Source organism: Gorilla gorilla, chromosome 16, assembly GCF_029281585.2.
Source record: "Gorilla gorilla gorilla isolate KB3781 chromosome 16, NHGRI_mGorGor1-v2.1_pri, whole genome shotgun sequence".
Classification (NCBI taxonomy): Eukaryota; Metazoa; Chordata; class Mammalia; order Primates; family Hominidae; genus Gorilla; species Gorilla gorilla.
This window is the reverse complement of record NC_073240.2, coordinates 75,246,322-75,273,660: the sequence shown is the minus strand read 5'-3', so window position 1 is coordinate 75,273,660 and position 27,339 is coordinate 75,246,322. Positions and strand designations below refer to the sequence as shown.

Below are 27,339 nucleotides of genomic sequence, written 5' to 3'. Positions count from 1 at the left end.
ACACAGGTTGTCTGCAGTCTTGACCAATGGCTGCCAGGGCATGGACTCCGCTGCAGGGGCCAGTGGGAGGCCCCAGCTCAGGCAAAGGCACAGGCAGATATTTCAGGAGTCTGCTAGGGCTGGCACTGAGGGCAGAGACAGAGGGGTCTCCCTGTCCTTTGGAGAACCTCACGCTGCAGAAATTCCAGACTGAATCTTCATACCGAGTAGGGGAGGAGCTGTCTGCGGGTTTGAGCCTGCAGCAGGAGGAAGGACGTGAACATTTTATCAGCTGCTGGTATGGCCTTGAGCTGGTAGTTATAATCTTGGCCCTGGTGGCCCAGGGCTACAGTCATCCTAGCAGTCCCTGCTGAAGTGGAGCAGGTACAGTCACAGCTGTGGGGACAGCATGCTGGCCAAGGGTCTTCCCCCATGCTCAGTCCTGGTCAAAGGCTGCCAGACCTTTCTGAGTGCCCCCAGGGAGGGGCTGGGGCATCTCAGGGTGCCCACTGGCAAGGGAGCTGGTATCTCCACCCGCAGTCCTCGCCCCTTCAATGAGATCCCCTCTCCTGGTGACAATGGCTGGCTAAACCTGTACCATTTCTGGAGGGAGACGGGCACACACAAAGTCCACCTTCACCATGTCCAGAATTTCCAGAAGTATGGCCCGATTTACAGGTAAGCCTGGCAGAGGGTGGGAGCCGAAGGGACAGGGAGGAGGAGGGGCCTGGGTATCCCTGCTGTGCTCCCCACTCCCCCAACAAGCTGTTCTCTGGTTCCAAACTCCTGTCTAACTTCTTTTTTTTTTTTTTTTTTGGTAATACAATACAGAAATATATCAGGGATATTTCAAAATTCAACATTTGAATCTGTGAATGTCTTAAGTACTCTAAACCAGACATCTACTTTTGAAACAATTGGTGGCAAGACCACCAGCCATCTGTAAGGAAGCTCTTTAATGGGTCCAAACCCAAGGTCTGGCCAGGCATGGTGGCTCACACCCATAATCCCAGCACTTTGGGAGGCCGAGGTGGGCGGATCACTTGAGATCAAGAGTTCGAGACCCTCCTGGCCAACATGATGAAACCCTGTCTCTACTAAAAATACAAAAATTAGCTGGGTGTGGTGGCAGGCACCTGTAATCCCAGCTACTCGGGAGGCTGAAGCAGGAGAATGGCTTGAACCAGGGAGGCAGAGGTTGCAGTGAGCCGAGATCGCACCATTGCAATCCAGCCTGGGCGACAGAGTGAGATTCTGTCTCAAACAAAACAAAACAACCTCCTCGGTCTGAGGAGGGGAGACTGGTGAGGCTAAGTTTTGAATTCCTGGCCCTGTAGCTGTCAGCCCAGCCAGCGAGTTTTAAAAATTGGGAGAAGGCCGGGTGCGGTGGCTCACGCTTGTAATCCCAGCACTTTGGGAAGCTGAGGCAGGCGGATCACTTGAGGACAGGAGTTCGAGATCAACCTGGCCAACATGGTGAAACCCTGTCTCTACTACAAAAATAAATAAATAAATAAATAAATAAATAAATAAATAATAAAAATAAAAAAAATTAGCCGGGCATGGTGGCGGGGGTCTATAATCCCAGCTACTCGGGAGGCTGAGGCAGGACAATCGCCCGAACCCAGGAGGTGGAGGTTGCAGTGAGCCGAGATCATGTCACTGCACTACCGCCCTGGGCAACAAAAGCGAAACTCCGTCTCAAAAAAAAAAAAAAAAAAAAAAAAAAAAAAAAAAATCGGGGGAGGGAGATTTGAAGTTCAGAGCACAGAGTGAAAAGGTCGCAGCGTGGTCAAGTTTGGCGCTAGCGACAGACCCAGCATTCCTCCCAGCGCACGCCGCCGCCCGGGCCGCGCTATTCCAAAATTGGGTCCGCCCTCGCGTGGCCCCCGGCCTGCTCCTGCGCTCTTCGCGGGTCGCTCACCTCCGCCTCCCCCCGACACAGCCCGAGCCCACCCGCCCCCCGGGTCGACCCACGTTTACCTCAGGGCGAGGTCCAGGCGCTCGGCCCCGCGGAGGCGGCGGCGGCCCCACCGCAGGTTCCTAGGTCCCAGTCACTCTGCCGCCAAGTTCCCCAACACGGACTCCGTGCGCTTTGAGGTGTTACGGGGGCGCTGGAGCACTGGCTTCGCTGGCCCTGCCAGGAGGCGGCGGCGAAGCAGGGAGCGACCCGGTATGCGTTTCTCTGCCCGGCCTGCGGCCCTGCAGCATCCACTCCTCGCCTCTGCTGGCCTCTGCCCTCGCTCGCTGCGTTCACCTGAGCTCACCCGAGCCCACCGGAGCCGACAGTGGCGCGCTAAGGTGACGTCCGCGCGGCCGGACCTCTCCTGTCCAACTTCTGATCTTCTTCCAGGCCTGGGATGGTGGTGGGTAAAAGGGAAAGTATTCCTAGTTCCCAGGCCTGAGGCCTCAACCTTCCCCAGATCCCACTCCCTTTGAAACTCTCGGAGAGAGGTGGTTAGAGAACAAGCCCTACTAAATGCCTCCCTACATCCGTTACCCTCCGCACACCTTGCAAGCGAAGTTTGTTGTCCCCATGGTCAGAGGAGGAGACTGAGGCTCAGAGAGGTCACCCAGCTAGATTCCTGTCCTGCTGGGGTGCTGGATCTCACCCCTTGGCCCTGAGGCTCTGAGTCTGTCCCTTCCCTTTCCCAAGAATCGGGCTTGCTCCCTGCTAGGAGGAAAGGCCTTTTTTTTTTTTTTTTTTTTTTTTGTCTTTGGGCCTCTGTGCCTCCAGGGCTTGTGGCTTTTTCCTGGGAAAACTGCTAAAGCTGTTTCCACGGTGGGCAGCCTTTCAGCCACACCTGGGTTCTTTGCTAAGAGTCCGGTTGAGAGGGAACGGAGGTGGCCTAGGGGTGGTTGGGGGCTGGGAGGGGAGACCAGGAGGGACAGTACGTTTCCCTTTAAGTGAAAGGTCTTTACAACTCAGAGCATTCCAATGGGTCAGTCACGAAGAGGGAAGGGTAAGATGTGTTGGCCGGCTTGATGACTGGGCTGGGGGTGGGTGGGAAGGCAGGCTAGTTTGTGTTGGGGCTTCAGCAGCTCCCTCCCTCTCTCACAACTCCTTTAAAGTCCAAACTGCCCCTTTTGATAGCTGGTTGGTGGCAGGGAGCTCCCCCTACCCCGCACCCCACCCTATTCAAGGTTGAGTGCTGGGCTTGGGAGGTTGCTCCCCGCTGGGTCTCTCCTTCCTCCCCCTGTCTCCTAGGCCTATTGGTGCTTCTGTCCCGTGCTCACTTCACATAGATCTCTAGTTATCCTTGCTTCCTCCTCTCTTCCCTTTTCACCACTTCCTAGACCCTCAGTAGCAACTCCTTATTTTATTAAGCCCCTTTGTTACCGGTGGAGGGTGTCCAGGTTCTTGGCGTCTTGAACAAAGAATTGGACAAAATGCACAGACAAAGTAAGGAAGGAATGAAGGGATTTATTGAAAATGAATGTACACACCACAGTGTGGGAGCAGGCGGAGCGTAGGGGCTCAAAGGTCCCGTTACAGAATTGTGGGGCATTTACCCCCAGAGGATTCCATTGGTTACTTCAGATACACCTTATGTAAATGGAGAGGGTGAAGTATTCAAGTTACATAGTCATACACCCTATGGAGAGGATATTTCCTGTAATAGCTGAAGTGTGAATCGATCTTATGTTCCCTGCCTCCAGACCCTATTTTCCTGCCTCATCTGCCCCTTCAAGAGATGTGATCCCCATAAATCTTTATGGGAGGCAGAGGGACCGATGGTCTTTTTTCTGTAACTGCTTCATGCCGGCTTGGGGCATAGTCCCTACCTATTGGGGATCACGGAACTCTCACCCTGCTCTATCTAGTGGAGGAAGGGTAGCTTCTTGATGTCCAGGGGTGGTGTCTTCACTTGGAACTGGCTGGAACCTTTGTTACATGATCATCTGAAGCTTGATGGTCACTAGGTGAGAGGAAATGAATTTGGTTAAAAGATTTAATGGAAACTTTAGGGGGTGGATACCTATACTGTCAGAAATGTTTGTTGTAGAGATTTGCAGAAGAAAAAACAAAACCTAGTCTTTTCTAGAATCTATGTGTTTCCTTAAAGTCTTGGCATGAGTGGCCCCATTTTGGTTTTGTTTGGTTTGTTGGGGCCTAGTGCATGAGATCAGTCCAAAACAACGGCCTCACAGAATTTTGTTGAAAAAAATTCCCTTTTTGATCAGGTTTTCACTTAGGTGAGAGTGTGACCAAAACCTAGGGCCTCAGTGCCACTCTCAGTTACCATCATTTTGGGTTTCTGGTCTCAGCATGTCATTTATAGGTTATGGTGTCCTCATGGTTGCATGTTTCTTTGAGCTCCTGTTATTCCAGTTGAAGAGAGACCATATGACATTCTAGAGATGGCTCATGCAAGCATTTAAAACCTTTGAGAGCATACAGCGCGTCAGGGAGACCATTATTATGGCTATTAGGAGGATAATACCAAGAATTTGGGAGTATACTCCTTACCCAAGGTCCCCATAAACCAAACCTCCTAAAATCAAATGGATCTAAGAATGAGCTATATACAGTTTACTCACGGCTGGGTGAGGTGGCTCACTTGAGGTCAGGAGTTCAAGATGAGCCTGGCCAACGTGGTGAAACCCCATCTCTACTAAAATACAAAAATTGGCTGGGTGTGGTCATGTGCACCTGTAATCCCAGCTACTTGGGAGGCCAAGGCAGGAGGATTGCTTGAACCTGGGAGTCGGAGGTTGCAGTGAGCCAAGATCACACCACTGCACTTCAGCCTGGGCGACAGAGCGAGACTTGACTAATCAATTTCTTCGTCAATCTCCTACCACTGAATTTCTATAGTCTTCATTTGATGTATTTCTGTATAGGCCACAAGTGCCAGCAGCTGCACAGATACTTCGCTGTTTAGCCAATTCTATTATAACTTTCACAAGAGAATTTAGAGTCTGTAGCCTTTAGAGTAGAATTTGCTATAGAACCTATCATGAGGGATAAATTTCTAATCATTGCTTCTTTTACTTTAAACCATGGAAAAAGGACCTAACAAATGATGCCCTTTCAGAAGAGTGAAGGACTTCTGGCAATGTTCTCTTTAACCCACGATGTGGGTTATGTGGAGTGAATCAATTTTTTGTTTTTGATTGATTATGAGCTAACACATCTACCATTAAAGTTTCTTACATACATTGGGCCTTTATCCATGTATAAGGCTGGCTGCAAACTCCTTCACAAATAAAAATGTTCCCCATAAGTGCACATAACAGACCCCTTTTCCACTTCTATTGTTCGTAGAAGGCATAAGCAAGAAAAAATATTCAAAAATAAGAGTTTCATGATAGTAGAAGTCTTAATCTGTGAACTTGGGAAAAGCTGTTCACATCAATGATGTCATCTTCTTCTTGGGAGAAATTTCCCTGGTTAGTTTTACCTTAAGCATTCCAGTGGGTGCACAGCTCCGAGAGCATGGAGGGGCCCTTCTCAGTTGTGAGATTATGAACCCAAAGTTCAAGGTCCTGAAGTTTTGTTATAGTGTAGATGGCAAGGACAGTCTTTCTCTGATGTTTCCAGCAGATTCAAACCATAAAAAGCTTTTTTTTTTTAATCTGGTGAAAATACACTGTAGCATAATAATCTACTGTTATAACATCAGCCCTCTTGCATGGGAAAGCTTTTCTACAACCAGAAAACATGCATGGAAAATAACAATGGAATGAAATCCCTTTATAAAATGTTTAAATGGCTGACCAGATGACCAAATGTACCTGAAGCTTTAATTGTTTTCCTAGGAATATGGGATCAAGCATTGGTTATAAACAATTTTTTGTTGTTATTTAGTTTTTATTTCATAATCATAAACTTTAACTTAACTTGGCAGTCCAGCTAGGCATGGAAGGGAACTGCAGCGAGAGCACAAAGATTCTAGGATACTGCGAGCAAATGGGGTGGAGGGTGCTGTCCTGAGCTACAGAAGGAACGGTCTGGTGGTTAAGATAAAACACAAGTCAAACTTATTAGAGTTGTCCACAGTCAGCAATGGTGATCTTCTTCCTGGTCTTGCCATTCCTGGACCCAAAGCGCTCCGTGGCCTCCACAATATTCATGCCTTCTTTCACCTTGCCAAAGACCACATGCTTGCCATCCACCACTCAGTCTTGGCAGTGCAGATGAAAAACCGGGAACCGTTTGTATTGGATCCAGCATTTGCCATGGACAAGATGCCAGGACCTGTATGCTTTAGGATGAAGTTCTCATCATCAAATTTCTCCCCATAGATGGACTTGCCACCAGTGCCATTATGGCATGTGAAGTCACCACCCTGACACATAAACTCTGATAATTCTGTGAAAGCAGGAACGCTTATTACCAAATCCTTTCTCTCCAGTGCTCAGAGCATGAAAGTTTTCTGCTGTTTTTGGAATCTTGTCTACAAACAGCTCAAAGGAGACGTGACCCAAGGGCTCGCCGTGACTGCGATGTCAAAGAACACGGTGGGGTTGACCATGGCTGATAGTACAGGGCTCCTGGTGGCAGTGATGGCATCTGCAAAGCGACAGGTTATAAACTATTTTAAACAATTTCAGTATTAGCTGGTTTAACATGAAAGTCTTTTCTTGATATGTAATTAATTTTTTTGTTGTTTTACGTGGGTTAGTAGCTTTATACAAGAAAATTTGGTCATTTTTGTGGTTTACAATAACTTAACATAATTATAATTGTGATTGGTAACATAGACATTAGAATTTTAGAAATCCCATACAATTTTGGAATATATTATTCACAAAAATATAACCTAAAGAAGATTTAACATCATTTTGGCAATCCCATGTACCTAAACATGTCAAATAATCCTGTTTACCTCTTTTCTGGATGTTTTCAGGGGCCCTCTGATTCATCTAGAAAGCCAGGCATTAGGAAAGACAATTTTGAAACTGAAGTTTGATTTTGGAATTCCAGATTACCGTAAACTATTTATTTTGCCAAAATGATGACTCAGAAATTTTAAAGAAGCAAAAACCTTTTGTAACCTTTCACACACACAAAAAAAAACCCCAACACTTTCTACTGTTCTTACACACCTTGCATGTAAAACTGTTCCTAGTAGTCTTAATTGCATGTTATAATGGCAAATTTGTTTTTTTTGAGACAAAGTTTCACTCTTGTTGCCCAGGCTGGAGTGCAATGGCATGATCTCGGCTCACTGCACCCTCTGCCTCCTGAGTTCAAATGATTCTCCTGCCTCAGCCTCTGCAGTAGCTGGGATTACAGGCATGCACCACCATGCCCAGCTAATTTTGTATTTTTACTAGAGATGGGGGTTTCACCATGTTGGTCAGGCTGGTCTTGAACTCCTGACCTTAGATGATCCACCTACCTCGGCCTCCCAAAATGCTGGGATTACAGGTGCGAGGCACTGTGACTGGCCTATAATGGCGAATTTTAACATAAAACCTGGTAAGTTAGGCCAGGCACGGTGGCTCACTCCTGTAATCCCAGCACTTTGGGAGGCCGAGGCAGGTGGATCATGAGGTCAGGAGTTCAAGACCAGCCTAGCCAAGATGGTAAAACCCCATCTCTACTAAAAATAATAATAAAAAATTAGCCAGGTGTGGTGGCGGGCGTCTGTAATTCCAGCTACTCAGGAGGCTAGGGCAGAGAATTGCTTGAATCTGGGAGATGGAGATTGTGGGTGAGCCGAGATTGCACCAATGCACTCCAGCCTGGGGGACAGAGTGAGACTCTGTCAAAACAAAAACAAAAACAAAAAAAACTGGTAAGTTCTGATAAAGTTTCTGATAAGGTTTGACTACTTCCAGCACAGCTATGGGCATGGCTAACTCCACATGTCCCCAGGCCTTACCTAGCTGGAAAGCAGGCAAGTTAAACAATTTTCAAAAGCCAAAGAAGCAGCTTATGATGTTAAAGGATTTAGCAAACCTAGTATTTGAACATAATGTACACCACATGTTTACATTTTGAAGACAACTGTATTTTTCCAATAATCTTGAAAACTGTCTTTATTTCCCAACTATTGCTAAAGTCACATGAACTAAAAGGCACTACACTTTCTACTTTTCCGAGAAAATATTTGACTTAAGCTCTTATTATTATTAAACCAATTAATTTAAAATTTTACAGAGGAGATATACAGTGACTTCTACTTTATATTTAACCAGTTTGCATAGAGGGAAAGAGCCCAGAGACTGACTCATAAGAAATTCTTATCCTTTCACCGGCATGCCAGATTTCTGGGTTCTCTCTTTCACGCGTGTCCCTGTGAAGAGACCACTGAACAGACTTTGTGTGAGCAATAAAGCTTTTTAATCACCTGGGTGCAGGTGGGCTAAGTTCGTAAAGAGAGTCAGCGAAGGAAGATAGGCGTGGGGCCGTTTTATAGGATTTGGGTAGGTCATGGAAAATTACAGTCAAAGGGGTTGTTCTTTGGCAGGCACGGGCGGGGGACACAAGGTGCTCAGTGGGGGAGCTTTTGAGCCAGGATGAGCCAGGAGAAGGAATTTCACAAGGTAATGTCATCAGTTAAGGCAGGAACAGGCTGTTTTCACTTCTTTTGTGATTCTTCAGTTACTTCAGGCCATCTGGATGCATACGTGCAGGTCACAGGGGACATGATGGCTTAGCTTGGGCTCAGAGGCCTGACATTCCTGTCTTCTTATATTAGTAAGAAAAATAACATAAAATAGTGTTGAAGTGTTGGGGCAGCAAAAATTTTGGGGGTGGTATGGAGAGATAATGGGCAGTGTTTCTCAGGGCTGCTTCAAGCAGGATTAAGGGCAGTGTGGGAACCTAGAGTGGGAGAGATTAAGCCGAAGGAAGATTTTGTGGTAAGGGGTGATATTGTGGGGTTGTTAAAAGGAGCATTTGTCACGTAGAATGATTGGTGATGGCCTGGATGCAGTTTTGTATGAACTGAAAAACTAAATGGAAGACACAAGGTCTGAATAAGAGAAGGAGAAAAACAGGTATTAAAGGACTAAGAATTGGGAGGACCCAGGACATCCAATTAGAGAGTGCCCAAGGGGATTCAGTGTAATTACTTGTTTGGTTGGTGAGTTTTTGGGCTCTATTCTTGACAGAGTCCTTTTTTTAAGTTGGAGGCTGAGTTTGGTGAGGTGTGTTTTTAAAAGACCATTAGTCCGTTTTACCTTTCCTGAAGATTGAGGACGGTAAGGGGTATGAAGGTTTCACTGAATACTAAGAGCCTGAGAAACTGCTTGGGTGATTTGACTAATAAAGGCTGGTCCGTTATCAGACTGTATAGAGGTAGGAAGGCCAAACCGAGGAATTATGTCTGACAGAAGGGAAGAAATGATCGTGGTGGCCTTTTCAGACCCTACAGGAAAGGTCTCTACCCAACCGGTGAACGTGTCTACCTAGACCAAGAGGTATTTTAGTTTCCTGACTTGGGGCGTGTGAGTAAAGTCAATTTGCCAGTCCTGGGCAGAGGCAAATCCCTGAGCTTGATGTGTAGGGAAGGGAGGGGTCCTGAGGAGTAGTAGAATAGCAGATGGAACCCTGAGAAGTGATTTCCTTGTGGATAGATTTCCATGATGGAAAGGAAATAAGAGGTTCTAAGAGGTGGGCTAGTGGCTTGTAACCTACATGGAAGAGGTTATGAAATGACGACAGAATAGAATGGGCCTGTGAAGCTGGAAGGAGATATTTTCCTTGGTCTAAGAACCATTTGCCTTGTGTGGGAAGAGATTGATAGGTGGAAGTTTTAGTAGAGGAGTAGGTGGGAGTGACCGATGAGAAGGAGAAAAACTGGCTGTGAAGGATAGAAGTTGGAATGCTAGCTGCTTTTTAGCTACCTTATCAGCATAAGCATTGCCCAGAGCAATGGGATCTGATGCCTTTTGATGGCCCTTGCAGTGAATGACTCCAGCTTCCTTTGGAAGTAAAGCGGTCTTGAGAAGAGTTTTTATTAAAGAGGCATTAAGATGGAGGACCCTTGTGTAGTGAGGAGACCTCTTTCAGCCCATGCAACAGCATGGTGGTGCAGGATATGGAAGGCATATTTAGAGTCAGTATAAATATTGACGTGTAATTCATTTGCAAGAGTTAGGGCTCGAGTTAAGGCAATGAGTTCGGCTTGCTGAGAGGTAGTGGAGGGGGGCAGAAAGTATATGCATCAGGTGTGAGGAAGAAAATAGATTTTGGAAGTTATGAGAACTGGAGAGAGTGAGTTGAGCACAGTTTGTGATTTTGAGGGCCTCTAAAAGTACTAAAGCAGCGACAGCTGCCGTACACAGACATGAGGGCTAGGCTAAAACAGTAAGGTCAAGTTGTTTGGACAGAAAGGCTGCCGGGCGCGGTCCCGGCTCTTGTGTAAGAATTCTGACTGCACAGCCCTGCACTTCAGCTGTGTGTAATGAAAAAGGGTTGGATGAGTTAGAGAGAGCTAGTGGGGGAGCAGCTTCTAGGGCTGTTTTTAAGGAACAGAAAGAGGAGTGGCAAAAGAATTTAGGATCTATGGGTCAGCTAAGTTTGCATTTTTAAGTTTATATAATGGTTTAGTCAGGATGGTAAAACTAGGTATCCAAAGGTGGAGTATCTAAGCATGCCTAGGAAGGAAAGGCATTGTTGCTTTGTAGAAGGGGTTAGGGTTTGCGAGATTAGCTGGACGTGATCAGCAGGGAGAGCATGTGTGTTTTCATGAAGAATTATGTTGAGATAGGTAATGGATGAGGAAGAAATTGGGGTTCACTGAAGTAATGGGGCCTGTCCATGAAGACTTGCAGCAGTACAGCCCAGGTAATTTGCTGAGCCTGATGGGTGTCAGGGTCAGTCCAAGTGAAAGTGAAGAGAGGCTGGGATGAAGGGTGCAAAGGAATAGTAGAGAAAGCATGTTTGAGATCCAGAACAGAATAATGGGTTGTGGAGGGAGGTATGGAGGATAGGAGCATATATGGGTTTGGCACCATGGGGTGGATAGGCAAAACAATTTGGTTGATAAGGCACAGATCCTGCACTAACCTGTAAGACCTGTCTGGTTTTTGAATAGGTAAAATGGGGGAATTGTAAGGAGAGATTATAGGCTTTAAAAGGCCATGCTGTAACAGGCAAGTGATAACAGGCTTTAATCTTTTTAAAGCATGCTGTGGGATGGGATATTAGTATTAAACAGGGTAAGGGTGATTAGGTTTTAATGGGATGGTAAGGGTTGCATGATCAGTCACCAAGGAGGGAGTAGACGTGTCCCATATGTGTGGATTAAGGTGGGGAGATACAAGGGGAGGATGTGAAGGAGGCTTTAAACTGGGGAAAAGGGTGGCAATAAGGTGTGGCTGTAGCCCAGGAATAGTCAGGGAAGCAGATAATTTAGTTAAAATGTCTTGACCTAATAAGGGAACTGGGCAGGTGGGGATAACTGAAAAGGAGTGCATAAAAGAATATTGTCCAAGTCGGCACCAGAGTTGGGAAGTTTTAAGAGGTTTAAAAGCCTGGCTGTCAATACCCACAATAGTTATGGAGGCAAAGGAAATAGGCCCTTGAAAAGAAGATAATGTGGAGTTGGTAGCCTCGATATTGATTAAGAAGGGGACGGACTTACCCTCCACTGTAAGAGTTACCTAAAGCACCTGTGATGATCCAGGAAGCTTCCGAGGCGATTGGGCAGCATCAGTCTTCAGCCGCTAAGCGGAGAAGATCTGGGAAGGAGTCAGTCAGATAGCCTTGGGCCAGAGTTCCAGGGGCTCTGGGAGTGGCTGCTGGGTGAGTTGGACAGTCCAATTTCCAGTGGGGTCCTGCACAGATGGGACATGGCTTAGGAGGAATCCCAGGCTGCGGGCAATACTTGGCCCAGTGGCCAGATTTCTAGCACTTGAAGCAAGATCCTGGGGCAGGCGGTCCTGGAGGAATGCCTGGCCACTGTGGTTCAGGCGTTTTGAAGTTCTTGTATGCTGGAGATGCAGCTGGGTTTTGTCTCACAGCAGAGTCAAGTAACTGTAACTCAGAAATGTGTTGCTGTCTGGCTGCCTCCTCTCTATTATTGTACACCTTGAAGGCAAGCTTGATTAATTCCCGTTGCGAGGTTTGAGGGCCGGATTCTAATTTTTGAAGCTTTTTTCTAATGTCAGGGGCTGACTGGGTGATAAAATGCATATTGAGAATTATACAGCCTTCTGACCCTTCAGGGTCTAGGGCTGTAAAGCGTCTCAGGGTTGCTGCCAAATGAGCCATGAACTGGGCTGGGTTTTTATATTTGAGGAAAAAGAGCCTAAACACTAACTGATTTGGGACAGTTCGGATAAAGAAAAAGGAGCATTAACCTTGACTATGCCTTTAGCTCCAGCCACCTTTTTAAGAGGAAATTACTGGGCAGATGGGGGAGGGCTAGTTGCAGAACGAAACTGTAAGCTGGACTGGGTTTGGGGATAGGAGGTGATAGAAGGATTATAGGGTGGAGGAGCAGAAACTGAGGAAGAATTGGAGCCTGATTCATCCTGGCTGGGGAGTGACCTGAGGAGCAGTCTGGGGACGAGGGGAGAGGTCAGATGGGTCAGTAGAAAAGGAAGATTGGAAAGACTCAACAACACTTGGGGTTGGGACTGAAGGGACAGGTGGGAGGGAAAAGAAGGTTTGGGACCAATTGCATTGGGAACAGACTAGGGAGGGAACAAAGAATGCCTGGATGTCAGGTACCTCAGACCATTTGCCCATTTTATGACAAGAATTATCTAGATCTTGTAGGATGGAGAAATCAAAAGTGCCGTTTTCTGGCTATTTGGAACCATTGTTGAGTTTGTATTGGGGTTAAGTGGCATTGCAGAAGAAAATAAGGTGTTTAGGTTTTAGGTCAGGTGTGAGTTGAAGAGGTTTTAAGTTCTTGAGAACACAGGCTAAGGGAGAACAGGGAGGAATGGAGGGTGGAAGTTTGCCCATAGTGAAGGAGGCAAGCCCAGAGAAAAGAGAGGATAGAGACATGGAGAGAAGGTGTGGGGGGTGCCTGCCCCCCAGGAAAGTGGAGAGAAAAGGGAGGGTAGAGACACAGAGAGAAGGGGGGTGCTTGCCCCCCAAATTAGTGGTGTTTGCCACTAAGGGTGAAGGATCAAGGCAGGTGTCCCCGTGGTGATCAAATGCCTCTGAAATGTGGGTGAATAATCAAGCAGGCATCCCCGCAGTGATTAAACACCAAGGGAAGACTGTCTTCCCAAGTCTGTGACCGGCGCCGGAGTTTTGGGTTCACGGATAAAACACGTCTCCTCTGTCTCTGCCAGAAAAGGAAAGGAACTGAAATTAAGGGAAGGGAGAGATTGAAAGATGGCACCAAGATTGAAAGGAGAAAGAGGTTGAGAGATAGTGAGAGAGGTTGGAGAAGAGAGTAAAAAGAGGCTGCTTACCGGGTTTAAAATTGGTGGGATGTTCCTTGGGCTGGTTGGTCTGAGGGCCTGAGGTCATAGGTGGATCTTTCTCACGGAGCAAAGAGCAGGAGGACAGGGGATTGATCTCCCAAGGGAGGTCCCCCCGATCCGAGTCATGGCACCAAATTTCACGCGTGTCCGTGTGAAGAGACCACCAAACAGGCTTTGTGTGAGCAATAAAGCTTTTTAATCACCTGGGTGCAGGCAGGCTAAATCCGAAAAGAGTCAGCAAAGGGAGATAGGGGTGGGGCTGTTTTATAGGATTTGGGTAGGTAATGGAAAATTACAGTCAAAAGGGGTTGTTTTTTGGCTGGCAGGGGTAGGGGTCACAAGGTGCTCAGTGGGGGAGCTTTTGAGCCAGAAGAGCCAGGAGAAGGAATTTCACAAGGTAATGTTATCAGTTAAGGCATGAACAGGCCATTTTCACTTCTTTGTGATTCTTCAGTTATTTCAGGTCATCTGGATGTATACATGCAGGTCACAGGGGATATGATGGCTTAGCTTGGGCTCAGAGGCCTGACATTCTCTCCCTGAGTGGCCCCAGGGACCCTGCTTGACTGTATGCAAACAAACACATTGCAATGAATTAAGAATATTCATAAATAGTTTACCAATTTTGGAGAAACTAGGCAGAGAGAGAGAAATATGACTAAAATTCTATTTGTGAGAGTATACTCAACACACTTAAAGTATCAGGAAGCCTAAAATCCAAAAAGCTAGTTTAAGGATAAAAAAGCTAGTATGCTCCATTAATTCCTGCAGGCCCAACAAAGGTAGCTTGGGAATTCCAGAAAAAAGGAATGAATGATGACTTGCTAGAAATGCACAGGAACACAGAACTAAATGAAAACCTTCCACTAGGAACTAAGAAAAATCATGGTTTTTATATACATGCATACACAAGCAAAGTCAGAGGAGAACAAATGGCAAACAAATGAAAACTAGAAGCAAAAACAAATAAGCAGGAAACCAACCCTAAATTTTCTTATTCAATTTACCCTGGAGGCTACAGTTTACACAGGGCCCCCAAAAACCCACATAATGAATATTTTATTCCTGATACACAATTCAGTATCCTTAAGTTCACTAATATTATCATACATCCTGTGCAATTAACAAATTCACTTTAGGCGTATGACCAATAAGTACTCCAGCACTATCCATGCGAAACAGTAAACATAGTATGAAGCAATGTAAGCATGTATGTGGAATTTGGTTCCACACTAAATCCAGCTTCATGCTTAACTATATTAAAAAAAAGAGTTGCCAAACTGCCAATGCATTTTTACAATACTTCTTACTTTAATCAAGACTAAGAGCTTTAACTATAAAAATGTTAATTAGCCAAATGTTTCCAATTCTTTATCAGGTTTTAAAGAATATTTTATTATTTAAACTGTTCCTCATCTTTCTCCCCTACTTAATGGTTCCTTACTACATTGTTTCATAAATAACCTTTTCAAAACTGTAACTTGAACTAACTTTTAGATAACTTCTGAATTAGACAAAATTATTCTTTCCTTTTTTTAGTAATAACCCTTTCAGGCACATTTTGTATACAGAATTACATGTTAACTAGAAACCTTATCCTTTGTAATGTAAAATTTTAGTGAAACCCTAAAAAGCAAGAAATCCTGAAATATCAGATATGGGCACTTATAGATAAGAACAATTCCACAATTTTAGAAACATATTTCCCCATATCACAACCCTTTCTTACTTGGAAATGACCCAGATATTAAATGAGTGCCAAAAATAACTTTAAGGTTTTAATTTACACAAAAAGTTTACCTAAAGCATTTATCCCATTTGCTGTACTCAATTTTTACTTTTAACAAGGGAGACATGAGACACTAATTAACATATGTAAAATGAACATTGGTTTGGTCCTGAAAGGTGGGACAACTCAAGGCAAGGAGTGGGCTTGGAGGCTTTCAGATCACAGGTGGGAGACAGATGTTTGCATTCTTTTGAGTTTCTGATTAGCCTTTCCAAAGGAACCAATCAGATATGCATTTATCTCAGTGAGACTTTGAATAGAAGGGGAGGCAGGCTCGCCCCAAACAGCTCCCAGGTTGAATATCTAGTGGTGGCTCATGCCTGTAATCCCAGTGCTTTGGGAGGCTGAGGCAGGCAGATCACAAGGTCAAGAGTTCGAGACCAGCCTGGCCAGCATGGTGAAACCTTGTCTCTATTAAAAAATTTAAAAATTAGCTGGGCGTGGTGGCGCGTGCCTGTGGTCCCAGCTTCTTAGGAGGCTGAGGCAGGAGAATTGCTTGAACCCAGAAGGCGGAGGTTGCAGTGAGCCGAGATCACACCACTGCACTCTAGCCTGGATGACAGAGTGAGACTCTGTCTCAAAAAAAAAAAAAAAAAAAAGATAGCAAAGACAAACATAAAATTCAAACAAAATGTATACTGATAATACTGAAGGCATTTCTATTTTTATTCCACCAATAATTTTAAAGCTAGCTTGTTTAGTAAAGTTATACTTTAAGTCACGTGAACTTGAAAATTGCTTAGACTTATTTACTTAATTTATGAGTGCTCTTTTACTTATAAGGCAATTTGGTAGACACAACATATAACAATGTGTACATACAAATAAACACATCTAGACATGTATACACACACATAAACGAAGATTCAATAGCTTGGAACCTTAGCCATGAGATAGCAATACAAGCTTGCCAGTTTTTGCCCCAACAGATAATCCAATGAAGGCTGTGAACCAAAATTTTGGCTAAAGCAGTCTCCATGGCAGTTTGATTTTTAAAGGCCAAACCTCCCAAGACTTCAAAGCAGGGTGTCACGTGTTAACCAGGCCCCCTGCTTAGAGCTGCAGCACAAAAGCCTGGATACATGCAACTCTATTCCACTTTCCAATTCAACAGTAAACTTCAGATTCCAAACAATGTTGGGGCCAAACAGCATTGCAACTGCGGAGAGAAAATTCTAAGGAGGGCTAGACCTCAGAACCTCTGCCAAGAGCATCCTCTTTGGAGTGGCTGGGGTCCGCAGGACCCACAGAGCATCCTCCTGTGGGGTCCAATCTTAGGGTCCCAGACGTCTCTGGCTTTAGGTGGGCATCACATGCAGGCTTTCCCCTCTGGAGCATACTATGAACTTTATAAGAGTAGCCATGAACTGTAATGTGAACTGGATGCTGCGTGGGCTTTTTTTGTCCTTAGCTAGTTGAGCACTATAAGGGAAGAATTTAGCATAAGAAAATAAGGTTTAAGCCCCCAGAAACATTTATGAGTTTGCTCCGAGCAGCACCGCATGTAGGGATCAGGAACCATAGACAAAAAAGATTTTTAAAAAAAGTCCCTCCCGCTTTGGGGCAGCGCAATTATTCCCTTTCATTCGTAGACCTTCAGGCAGTACTGGTGACCCCAGCCTCAATTTCCAAGGAGCTACTAGGAAACAGCCGCTGAAAGACTGAAATAGAAAGAGACAAAAAAAAAAGAAAAAAAACATAGAAAAGACCCAGGTCCCTTAAGCGAAACCGGCGGTGGCAGTCAGGCTGCTTCTCCACATGGAAACCCCTTAGTTTCACTGGCCACGGCCAGAAACCTGCAGTTGTCTCCGTGTTTAGGTGGGGCCCAGCAAGGGTCCCAAGTTGGAACAGAAAAGAGAAAGAGAGAGCTCCTGTATGGAGCAGAAAGGAAAGGGAGAAAAACGAATCCCAAACTTTGGGCTTACCTCTTCCTCCTGGCTGGCTGGCCAAAACATATGTTACCGGTGGAGGGTGTCCAGGTTCTTGGTGTCTTGAACAAAGAATTTGACAAAACGCGCAAACAAAGCAAGGAAGGGATGAAGGGATTTATTGAACATGAAAATGCACACCACGGTGTGGGAGGGGCCTGAGTGTAGGAGCTCAAGGGCCCCGTTAACAGAATTTTTGGGAGTTTAAATACCCCTTAGAGCATTCCATTGGTTAATTCCATACGCCTTATGTAAATGGAGAGGATGAAGTAAAGTTACAAAGTCATTTACAGCATACGCCCTATGGAGAGGATATTTCCTGTCACAGCTCAAGTGTGAATTGGCCTTATGTTCCCTGCCTCCAGACCCTAATTATCTTTCTGTTTTCTGAGTCACTTCCATCTGAATCCTGCAACATATCCTTGTAGTTGGTGTTATTATTTCCCCACTTTACAGATGGGGAAACTGAGGCCCAGTGAGAAGAAGGGTCTTGTCAATGTCACACAACTCATGAGAGCAAAGCCAGGGCAGGAACTGGAATTGTCTGACTTCCAGCTCTGTGTGTCATTATACTTGAACTTATAGCTAATAAACAATAAACTTCTGAATAAATGTGAGGAATTTAAAATACAACTTTTGTGGGTTTTTTTCCTAACACAAAGGCTGTTCTTGTTTTATACAGAGCAATTTAGAAAATACAGAGAAACACAAATGAAAAATTGAAGTCAGATACAATCAATTCCAATTGATTTAACATTTAAGTATCATGAGGTATGTGAATATACTATATATGCTGCTTATGTTGTCTCACAACAATATATCAAGGAATTCTTTCCTTTTTTCTCTCTCTAATATAAAATTATTTTATATTTTAAGAGAAAGTGCTGTTCAGTGGTCCTCAGACTTTTCTGGGGAAAGATCTCGTTTCATTTATTTATATTTTCTTCCTTTTTCTTGATCTATCTTATTAATATTTACTTTTTTTGAAACAGGGTCTTGCTCTGTCTCCCAGGGTGGAGTGCAGTGGTGCCATCATAGCTCACTGTAGCCTTGAATTCCTGGGCGCAAGTGATCCTCCCTCTCCCTCCTCAGCCTCCCAAAGTACTGGGATTACAGGTGTGAGCCACTGTGCCTGGCCTCTAATATAATTTTAAAAGGCAGCATAGTAGTTCACAGTATGGATTTTTTTTTTCGCCGGTTCTTTAAAGTGAACATACAACCTACTCTTGACTTTTTTGCTGTTAGACATGAGGCTGCAATGGACATCCTTATCCATCAAGCATCGTTGCTGATGTCAGATCATTGCCTTGGGCTAGATTCCCAGAAGTGGAATTGATCATGATAATAGCAGTTCAAGGGCTTGGCTGAACTTGGTTAGGGGTATGGAGCTAGTTAGTGCAAAGACACATGGTAGCTGGCAAAACACTGAGGGGATTTTCTGGGAGGCCACAGAACAAGTGAAGGCCTGAAACTCATCAAGGGAGGCCCAGGCTTTCTGGCTCAGTGGTTAAAGCAGCACTATGAGAGGAGAGAGAGAGAGAACATGCACACACATGAGCACACTTGGCTTGTATCTCCATGTTTTTATGATATTTTGCCTAAAAGTGTATCTTATTTTTCTTCGATAAAAGGCAGAGGCAAGCAAGAAGTGGAATTTTCTGTTGTTTTTTAGTAGTTGTATTTTTATTTCTTATTTTTTGCTTAAACAACAGAATTAATTTTCTGGCAGTTCTGGAAACTAGAAGTCAGAGATCAAGGTTTTGGCTGAGTTGCTTGCTTTCTTCTGAGGCCTCTCTCCTTGGAGTTAGATGCCATCTTTTCCCTGTGTGTTGACATGGTCTTTCCTCTTTGTGTATCTGTGTCCTCATCTCTTCATGTAAGAACACCAGTGATATGTAACAGTTGTATGTGGGTAGGCACATTGGCTCAAACCTGCCATCCCAGCACTTTGGGAGGCTGAGGTGGGAGGATCTCTTGAGCCCAGAAGTTTGAGACCAGCCTGGGCAACATGGCAAAACCTCATCTCTACAAAAACCACAAAAATTAAGCATGGTGGTGCCTGTAGTCCCAGGTACTTGGCCGGGCTGAGGTGAGAGGGTCGCTTGAGCCTGGGAGGTCAGGGCTGCAGTGAGCTGTGATCACACCACTGCACTCCAGCCTGGGTAACAGAGACCCTGTCTCAAAACAACAATAACAACAAAAACCCAGTTGTATTTAATACAGATTGTCTGCAAAGTGATTTGCAAGCCTGTCTCCCCTACCTGTATGTTGGGGCTCGATGTTTTACTGAAGTTTTATTTTAATAGAGACAAAGTTGGGTGGCCTCTGACTCCTAGGGTCAGGGTGGCCACTCTCAGAATTTCAGTTGTAGAGTCTGACAGGGATTTGGCCTGGAATATGGCCTACCTTGCAAGCTATAGTGAGTCACTCTAGCAGTGACATGAAAGTGTGCCATGGTTCTGAGCTCTGTGGACGGGTGAGAAGCTGGGGCTGCTGTAGGTGTGGACACAGGAAGAATGCGCGAGGAGTGGAGGACTTGCTGGTCCATGGAAGGCTCAGGGGTGGCTTTGGGCTGGCCCTGGGGATGTGCTGTGGGACAGCAGCAACAGTGATCATAAAGCTGTCACTTGTAGAATGTTTAACAAAGGTCACATCCATATACTTCCTATCATCTTGTCCTTCAGCAACGCTGCGAGACAGGTACTGTATTTATCTCCATTTTACAGAAGAGGAAACTGAGACTCAGAGGGGTTAAGGGCCTCGACTCAGGTCCCACAGTCAGCAAGTTGTGGAACTGTGAGGCAGCTGTGCTGAGCCTGTATCCATAGCTCTCCTCGGATCCTTCCATCAGCCCCTCTCCCCCACCCCTCCAGGGAGAAGCTCGGCAACGTGGAGTCGGTTTATGTCATCGACCCTGAAGATGTGGCCCTTCTCTTTAAGTCCGAGGGCCCCAACCCAGAACGATTCCTCATCCCGCCCTGGGTCGCCTATCACCAGTATTACCAGAGACCCATAGGAGTCCTGTTGAAGTGAGTCCTGGGCCATCTCCCAGGGACTGGAGGGAGGTGGTGGGGAGCTGTGGAGAGGGCAGAGGCTGGGGGTGAGGGGCTGAGGCCAGGCTTGCCCTGTGCCTCCTAGCAGGGCCTCTAGGTGAATCCCCGTCATTTTCCTGCCTCCCTAAAACAAATGATGGTGATGATGATGATGATGATGATGATGAATTGCTCTGCCAGCCTTCAGGGAAATGGCCATGCTGAAGATCCTAATGAATAATTAAAGATCTGGCAAAGTTCTCACTGATTGGTTTGCTCACTGAGTCCCACCTTACTGAGCATCCTTGATGAATCAGGACTTGTGCCAGGAACTGGAGATACAGTGACAAATAGAGCAGGGACCTGCCACCGTGAGTCCCATACAGGCTAAAGGGGGCAGTGAGACATTTGTCCTACATGGGGACAGATCAGTGTATTTAAGTGTAGTGGATACTGTTTTCTACGAAATTGTTCATAAATTTTTTTTTTATTTTGAGATGGGATCTCATTGTGTCATCCAGGCTGGAGTGCAGTGGTTTGATCATGGCTCACAGCAGCCTCTGCCCCCCGGCACAGGTGATCCTCCCACCTCAGCCTCCCAAGTAGCTGGGATTACAGGTGCGTGTCACCACACCCAGCCAATTTTTACATTTTTAGTATAGATGAGATTTTGCCATGTTGCCCAGGCTGGTCTCAAACCCCTGGGCTCAAGCAGTCTTCCCGCTTCAGCCTCCCAAAGTGCTAGGATTATAGGCATGAGCCACCATACCCACCCCATCAAAAATGTAAAATGCGGGTCAGGGCGCAGTGGCTCATGCCTGTAATCCCAGCACTTTGGGAGGCCAAGGCGGACAGATTGCTTGAGCTCAGGAGTTCAAGACCACTCTGGGCAACACAGTGAGACCCCATCTCTACAAAAAATAAAAAATAAAAAATAAAAAATTAGCCGATGTGGTGGCACATGCCTGTGTTCTCAGCTACTTGGCAGGCTGAGGCCAGAGAACTACTTGAGCCTAGGAAGCAGAGGTTGCTGTGACGAGAGATGGCACCACTGCACTCCAGGCTGGGTGACAGAGCCGGATCCTGTCTCAAAAAAAAAAAAAAAAAAAAAAGAAAAGAAAAGGTAAAATGTAACCATATCAAGTGTGGGTGAGGCTACAGAGCAACTGGGGCTCTCATCTATTACTGGTGGGAGTGTAAACTGGAGCCACTACTTTGGAAAATGGTTGGACATTTTCTCCTAAAATGGAATATTTGCATACCTGTGACATAGCAGTTTGATTTCAGGGATATACTCCAAAGAGTATCCCTGCTTTGGGGGATGTGTAGTAGAAGGTTTGCAGTGGTACCATTCATGATATTAACAACCAGAAAGCTACTGAAATGCCCAATAGGATTATAAGTGAGTGAATTGTGGTACACACCAGTCAAAATGAAGGGACTCAGTCTCCCACAGCAATACAGATGATACTTGGAATGGTACAACTAAGTGAAAAAAGCAAGTCTGGCAAAGCATGACAGCTTTTCTTTCTTTCTTTCTTTCTTTTTTTTTTTTTTTTGAGGCAGAGTCTTGCTCTGTCACCGAGGCTGGAGTGCAATGGCACGGTCTTGGCTCACTCCAACCTCCGCCTCCCGGGTTCAAGTGATTCTATTGCCTCAAGCTCCGGCATAGCTGGAATTATAGACACCCGCCACCATGCCCAGCTAATTTTTGTATTTTCAGTAGAGACGGGGTTTCACCATGTTGGCCAGGCTGGTCTCGAACTCCTGACCTCAGGTGATCCACCTGCCTCGGTCTCCCAAAATGCTGGGATTACAGGCGTGAGCCACTGTGTCTGACCGACAGCTTTTTAAAAGAAGTTAAACACAAGTATATATTTTGTAATAGTACCTTTTGGGAATAAATGGAGATCAGATAAAATTAGACACAAATGAGAGCAAGGGATTCTAGTGGGTGGTCTCCTTAGAAGGGAACAAAGGATGTGGAAGGACCAGGAGGGCAAGTGTAAGTTACTGTCAAGTTCCTAGTTTCTATGGTGGGTGGTAAGTTTGTGATAATATTCTTATCAACAAAAACACCCCCAAGTCACGAAGAGGACTTTGCATGGATTGATGAATTTCAAGAGTGTGCATGAATTAAGGTTTATTATGACCAACCCAGTTCGGGGCACCTGAGGTCCCCTGACAGAAGTGAGTAATGGGACGTGTTGGGGGTGCAGAGGAGGAGAGGCTGGTCAATTTTGTTTGTGCAAGAGTCAGAAAATGTTATATAGAGGGGCCCTGGAGTGTCAAAGGTGAGCATCGGCCAGGAGGAAGTGGGAGTGGCATGGAAGGCATGCCTGCAGCTGAGGCAAAGACTGGAGAGACTGAAAGTTACACAAAGGGTTCTAAGAATATCAGTTCCTGGTCCTCAGCAGAGGGAGTGGAGGGGAGTTGGAGTTTTGTTCCCCTTCACTCTCTTTTTTCCTTTCTCTTCTCCCAGCCAGGCAGAGCAGGGAGGAGGTGAGAGGCAGAGGGTGCTCGGAGAGGTGAGGGCAGAGGCCCTGGTGGGAGTGCTGGATGCTGTGAGCTGTGACTCAGCTTCCTGGGAAAACTGAGTCAGCCCCCTCTGTGTTCACCAGGCCTGGGGTCTGTGACCATGAGGGCTTGTGGGCCCATGTTTTCTCAGGAAGTCGGCAGCCTGGAAGAAAGACCGGGTGGCCCTGAACCAGGAGGTGATGGCTCCAGAGGCCACCAAGAACTTTTTGCCCCTGTTGGATGCAGTGTCTCGGGACTTCGTCAGTGTCCTGCACAGGCGCATCAAGAAGGCGGGCTCCGGAAATTACTCGGGGGACATCAGTGATGACCTGTTCCGCTTTGCCTTTGAGTGTAAGGGGGCTTGCACCTGGCTGGCAGTGGGCATGGGGGTGGGAGGACTCAGTGTTCACTCTCTTACCTTGAGGTTCAGTACAGACCCTGCAGAGGCATTGAGACTGACTTCTGGGATGAGCCGCTGATCATGTCCTCCACTGCCTGCTACTCAGAGGCAATTTAAGACCACCCTGGGCAACAGAGTGAGACCCCTTGCTCTGGGGTTCTCTCATCTGGCATTCTCTCTCATCTGGCATTTGTGCTGTAGGAGCAAGGGTCCCCAAAGTACAGGTCCCTATTGCCACCATCTGCCAAAGCCAGAGCTTGGCTTGGACCTTCATTCTGCAAGTCTCCACCTCCTGGGCCATAGACCTTTGGAGTCTGGTAGGGTAGAGGAGAGTTCAGTGGTTAATCTGAGGTAGGCATTGAAGAATCTGTAGGAGTTATCTAGATGGGGTAAGGAAGTCAGGCAGTATAGGTAGAGGGAACCGCACATACAAAGGCCCTGTGGCTTGATGAAGATTGTGTGGTCACAGCAAGAGATTTGGGGTGCCCACAGCTTTGTATGAAATCAGTATTCAAATTACTCACCTGGTAGGTGGGGAAAACTTGAGGCTGTTGTAACTTCTTAGGTCCAGCAAGACTAGGTCCTGGATGGTTAATTATCCAGGGATTTATGACCCTCAGTCTCCTTTCTGACCTGTTTCAGGAAGTATTTAGCCAATTCAGCCAATTACAGATGAGGAATCTCTCTTGGTGGAAGCCTGGGCAGAGCAGTTGCATCCTGGGCTAGGCCCTCTCTCAGCTCTGCTGGAGACCCTGCTTCCCACCTTTCAGGTCCTCCACATGCCCCTCTGCAGGACCTGTGTGGTTGCCAGAGGTCAGCTTTCTCAGCTTTGCATCTTAGCCCTTTGGGACTCAGGCCTCAATTTATTTACTGAAGGAGGCTGAGGGTAGGGGCAAGAGATCCTTTGTGCTGAGGGAGGTGAGGGTGGAGGAGTCCCTGGGAGTTGTGGCTCTCAGATGGCCCCGTCAGAAATGGCTCCTCAGCCTCTTCCTCTGCCTGCAGCCATCACTAACGTCATTTTTGGGGAGCGCCAGGGGATGCTGGAGGAGGTAGTGAACCCTGAGGCCCAGCGATTCATTGATGCCATCTACCAGATGTTCCACACCAGCGTCCCCATGCTCAACCTTCCCCCAGACCTGTTCCGTCTGTTCAGGACCAAGACCTGGAAGGACCATGTGGCTGCATGGGACGTGATTTTCAGTAAAGGTGAGGGCTTCTCTGGCTGTGCTCTCCTCCTCGGAGCCCCAGGCCTCAGCCAGCTCCTTTGTCCCACGCTATGTCAATGGGCGCTGACTTGACCTGTAGGAAACCCACACTGTGGCGGGCAGGCGTGGGTGTCAGGAAGGCCCTGGGACCCCTGGAAATGGCGGATGGAAGGCTGGCTGTTGGGGATTATTAGATTTTTCTGGAAAAAGAGGAACAAAGACATCTGTGATCTTCTTCAAAGGAGCTCATGCTCCCCAGAGGGCAAAGGGCCAGTGTCTGAGCCACGGCTGTGCTGGATGACAGGGACTTGGGTGGGAGAGATGGGGAAGGTTGGGTGGAGAAGGCTCGTCAGGGTATGGCAGAGTCAAATCCCACCTCTGCCCCTTACAGCCATGTGACCTTGGGCAAGTGACTATGTCTCTGCACCTCTGTTATCTGTAAAATGGGGATGATGTCACATACCCCAAGAATTCGATGAAAAAACAGATATGAAGGGCTTAGTACAGAGTACGTGCTCAGTAAAACGGCAGCCTAAGAAGCACAGGGCTCTGGAATCCCCAGGCCCTTGGTACCACCTTTCACCACAGACTGCCCTCCTTCCCACCCGCCTGCAGGGAACCTCACTCTTTTTTCTTTCCTCCTTCCCCACAGCTGACATATACACCCAGAACTTCTACTGGGAATTGAGACAGAAAGGAAGTGTTCACCACGATTACCGTGGCATCCTCTACAGACTCCTGGGAGACAGCAAGATGTCCTTCGAGGACATCAAGGCCAACGTCACGGAGATGCTGGCAGGAGGGGTGGACACGGTGAGGTGGCTGTAGGGGCGGCACCTTGTTGCCCCCTGTGCCCATGTGCCCCTTCCCCACCAGGCCCCTCGTTGTCTGAAACCCTGTTGTTCAAGGTGTTCCTACTCATGTAGGATATGTCTTCCTCCTTGCCTCCATTTCCAAAGCGATAATCTCCTAAGATGGTGGGGTCAAAGTCAAGTCACCCAGGGCATGATTTGAGGCTGATCAGCCATTTTTCTTTGCCTGTGAGAGAGGAGTGGCCGGGCATGGTGGTGAGGTCCAGGTTCCACGTGGAGTCTCCACAGGAGGAGGTCCCCTCTGGAGGCTTGCTCTATCAGAGCCCTGCTGATGGAGGACAATGCCCCCAGCTCCTGGTGGAGAACACACTCCCTCAAATCCAGGGAAGCAGGCAGGAGCCCGGAAACATTGGGAGGCCGAGCCATTTGCTGTGGGCTCTGCCGTCCATGGTCTTTTTCTTGTCCTTCCTCTTCCCCTTTCCAGACCTCAGTACCCTACGGTGCCCCCAACGTCCAGAGGCATCCCCAGTGCTCTTTCCATAGCAGCATGGCACCCTAGAAACTTCTTTCTTTGGATATTAAGAATAATCAGTCCTGGCCGGGCGCAGTGGCTCATGCCTGTAATCCCAGCACTTTGGGAGGCAGAGGTGGGCGGATCATGAGGTCAGAAGTTCAAGACCAGCCTGGCCAACATAGTGAAACCCCATCTCTACTAAAAATACAAAAAATTAGCTGGGCCTGGTGGTGGGCACCTGCAATCCCAGCTACTCAGGAGGCTGAGCAGGAGAATCGCTTGAACCTGTGAGGCAGAGATTGTGGTGAGCCGAGATCGCACCACTGCACTCCAGCCCAGGTGGTAGTGTGAGACTCCATCTCAAAAAGAATACAGTAGACCTCAAATGTCCTCACGTGGCTCAGAGGGGAGGGGTGTACTGGTTTGCTAGGGCCGCTGTAACAAAATGCCATTGACTGGGCGATTTAAACAACAAACATTGATTTTCTCACAGTTCCGGAGGCTGGAAGTTCAAGGTCAAGGTGTTGGCAGGGTTGGTGCATTCTAAGGCCTCTTTCCTTGGCTTGTAGATGGCCATCTTCTCCCTCTGTCTCACATGGGCTTCCCTCTGTGTCTGTGTCAGAATTGTCTCTCCTCATGAGGACACTAATCAGAACTGGATTAGGCTCCTCCTCAAGGACTTCATTTTACTTTAAAATCTTTAAAGGTTCTATCTCCAAATATAGTCACATTCTGAGGTTCTGAGGGTTAGGACTTCAGCAGATGAATTTTGGGAGGGGGTATACAGCTCAGCCTATAACAGGGAGGCAGCAATGTGAACGGAGGAATAGCACACTGCAGTGACAGAGGCAAGCACCCGCCACTGACAAAGCTGAGAGGTGGGGAGTGGCTAATGTGGCCGTGAAGGACACGGAGAAGGCTCCACAGAGGAGCTAAAATTCAACGTGCGTGTCTTGCAGGCTGTTGCCAGGAGGAGAGAGAAGGAATAGCATTTCAGGACTAGGGAGAAGCACATGTCAAGCCCCCTGGGTGAATCACTTTCATTCCCAGGTATTATATCTGTGTTACACTCTGACGAAGGAGTTTCCATCCCTGAGACAGGCTGCAAATGGAGCCTTTGAGCATACCTTAAACATAGTTCATTGTCTATTACGTAGAAGAGATCTTCAAAAATCACTCACCAGCACCAAAGAAACGATTACTGTGAGGTCACATTTATTAAGCACATACTATATGGCAGGCAGGGTCCTAAGCTGTTTACATATGTTACCTCATTTAATACTCACAAACAACCCTCTAAGGTATGTTACCATCATCCCCCTTTTTCAGATGAGGAAAGTAGAGCACAGAGAGGTTAAATAACTTGGTCAAGGTCACACAGCTAGTAACATAGTTAACCACCTTATTAAATCCCAAGTACATCTCTATGGCAGGCCTTGGCAGTACTGAGATGAATACACACATTTGATTAGAGTCTTGCAGAGGGAGCACATCCTTGCTTCTTAGGCGGGGAAGGGAATTCCAGGAAGAGGACCTAGCGTGGGGAAGACTTCTGGGCTTCAGGGGCTGTGTGCCACTCCATGTAGCTGGAGCATTAGGTGTGTGTTGGAGAGAGGTGGGGAGTGGGGGATTGGGGAGCAGCAGGCAGGTGTTGAGGGGCCCTGTGGCTCAGGCCTGAGCCTCTGTATTTCATCTGGAGGCTCTGGGGAGCCAGGCAAGGATTTTAAGCTGAGAAGGAGCTATGTGTTGTTTCAGTTTCTGCATCTGAAAAAGGGGGATGATGGTAACATACCTTAGAGGGTTGTTTGTGAGTATT

General features: G+C 46.8%; 1 protein-coding gene and 1 pseudogene across 3 annotated transcripts in view; one reads left to right on the top strand and one right to left on the bottom strand.

Annotated features, from left to right (window-relative positions):
• The first annotated feature begins 205 nt into the window (after window positions 1–205).
• The window catches only part of CYP11A1 (cytochrome P450 family 11 subfamily A member 1), a 30,015-nt gene continuing 2,881 nt past the window's right edge, over window positions 206–27,339 (top strand). Inside the window, exons 1-5 of one of the 3 annotated variants that reach the window (XM_004056502.4) lie at window positions 206–657; window positions 19,917–20,072; window positions 22,744–22,943; window positions 23,995–24,198; window positions 24,850–25,010. In XM_004056502.4, coding sequence (XP_004056550.3) covers window positions 389–657; window positions 19,917–20,072; window positions 22,744–22,943; window positions 23,995–24,198; window positions 24,850–25,010 — 990 coding nt within the window. In that variant the 5' untranslated portion in view covers window positions 206–388. Of the gene's footprint in view, window positions 658–1,748; window positions 2,346–19,916; window positions 20,073–22,743; window positions 22,944–23,994; window positions 24,199–24,849; window positions 25,011–27,339 lie in introns of those variants that run through there. The other 2 variants (XM_055363752.2, XM_004056503.5) reach the window with 2 other exon arrangements.
• On the bottom strand, window positions 3,394–13,588 carry LOC129527143 (peptidyl-prolyl cis-trans isomerase A-like; annotated as a pseudogene).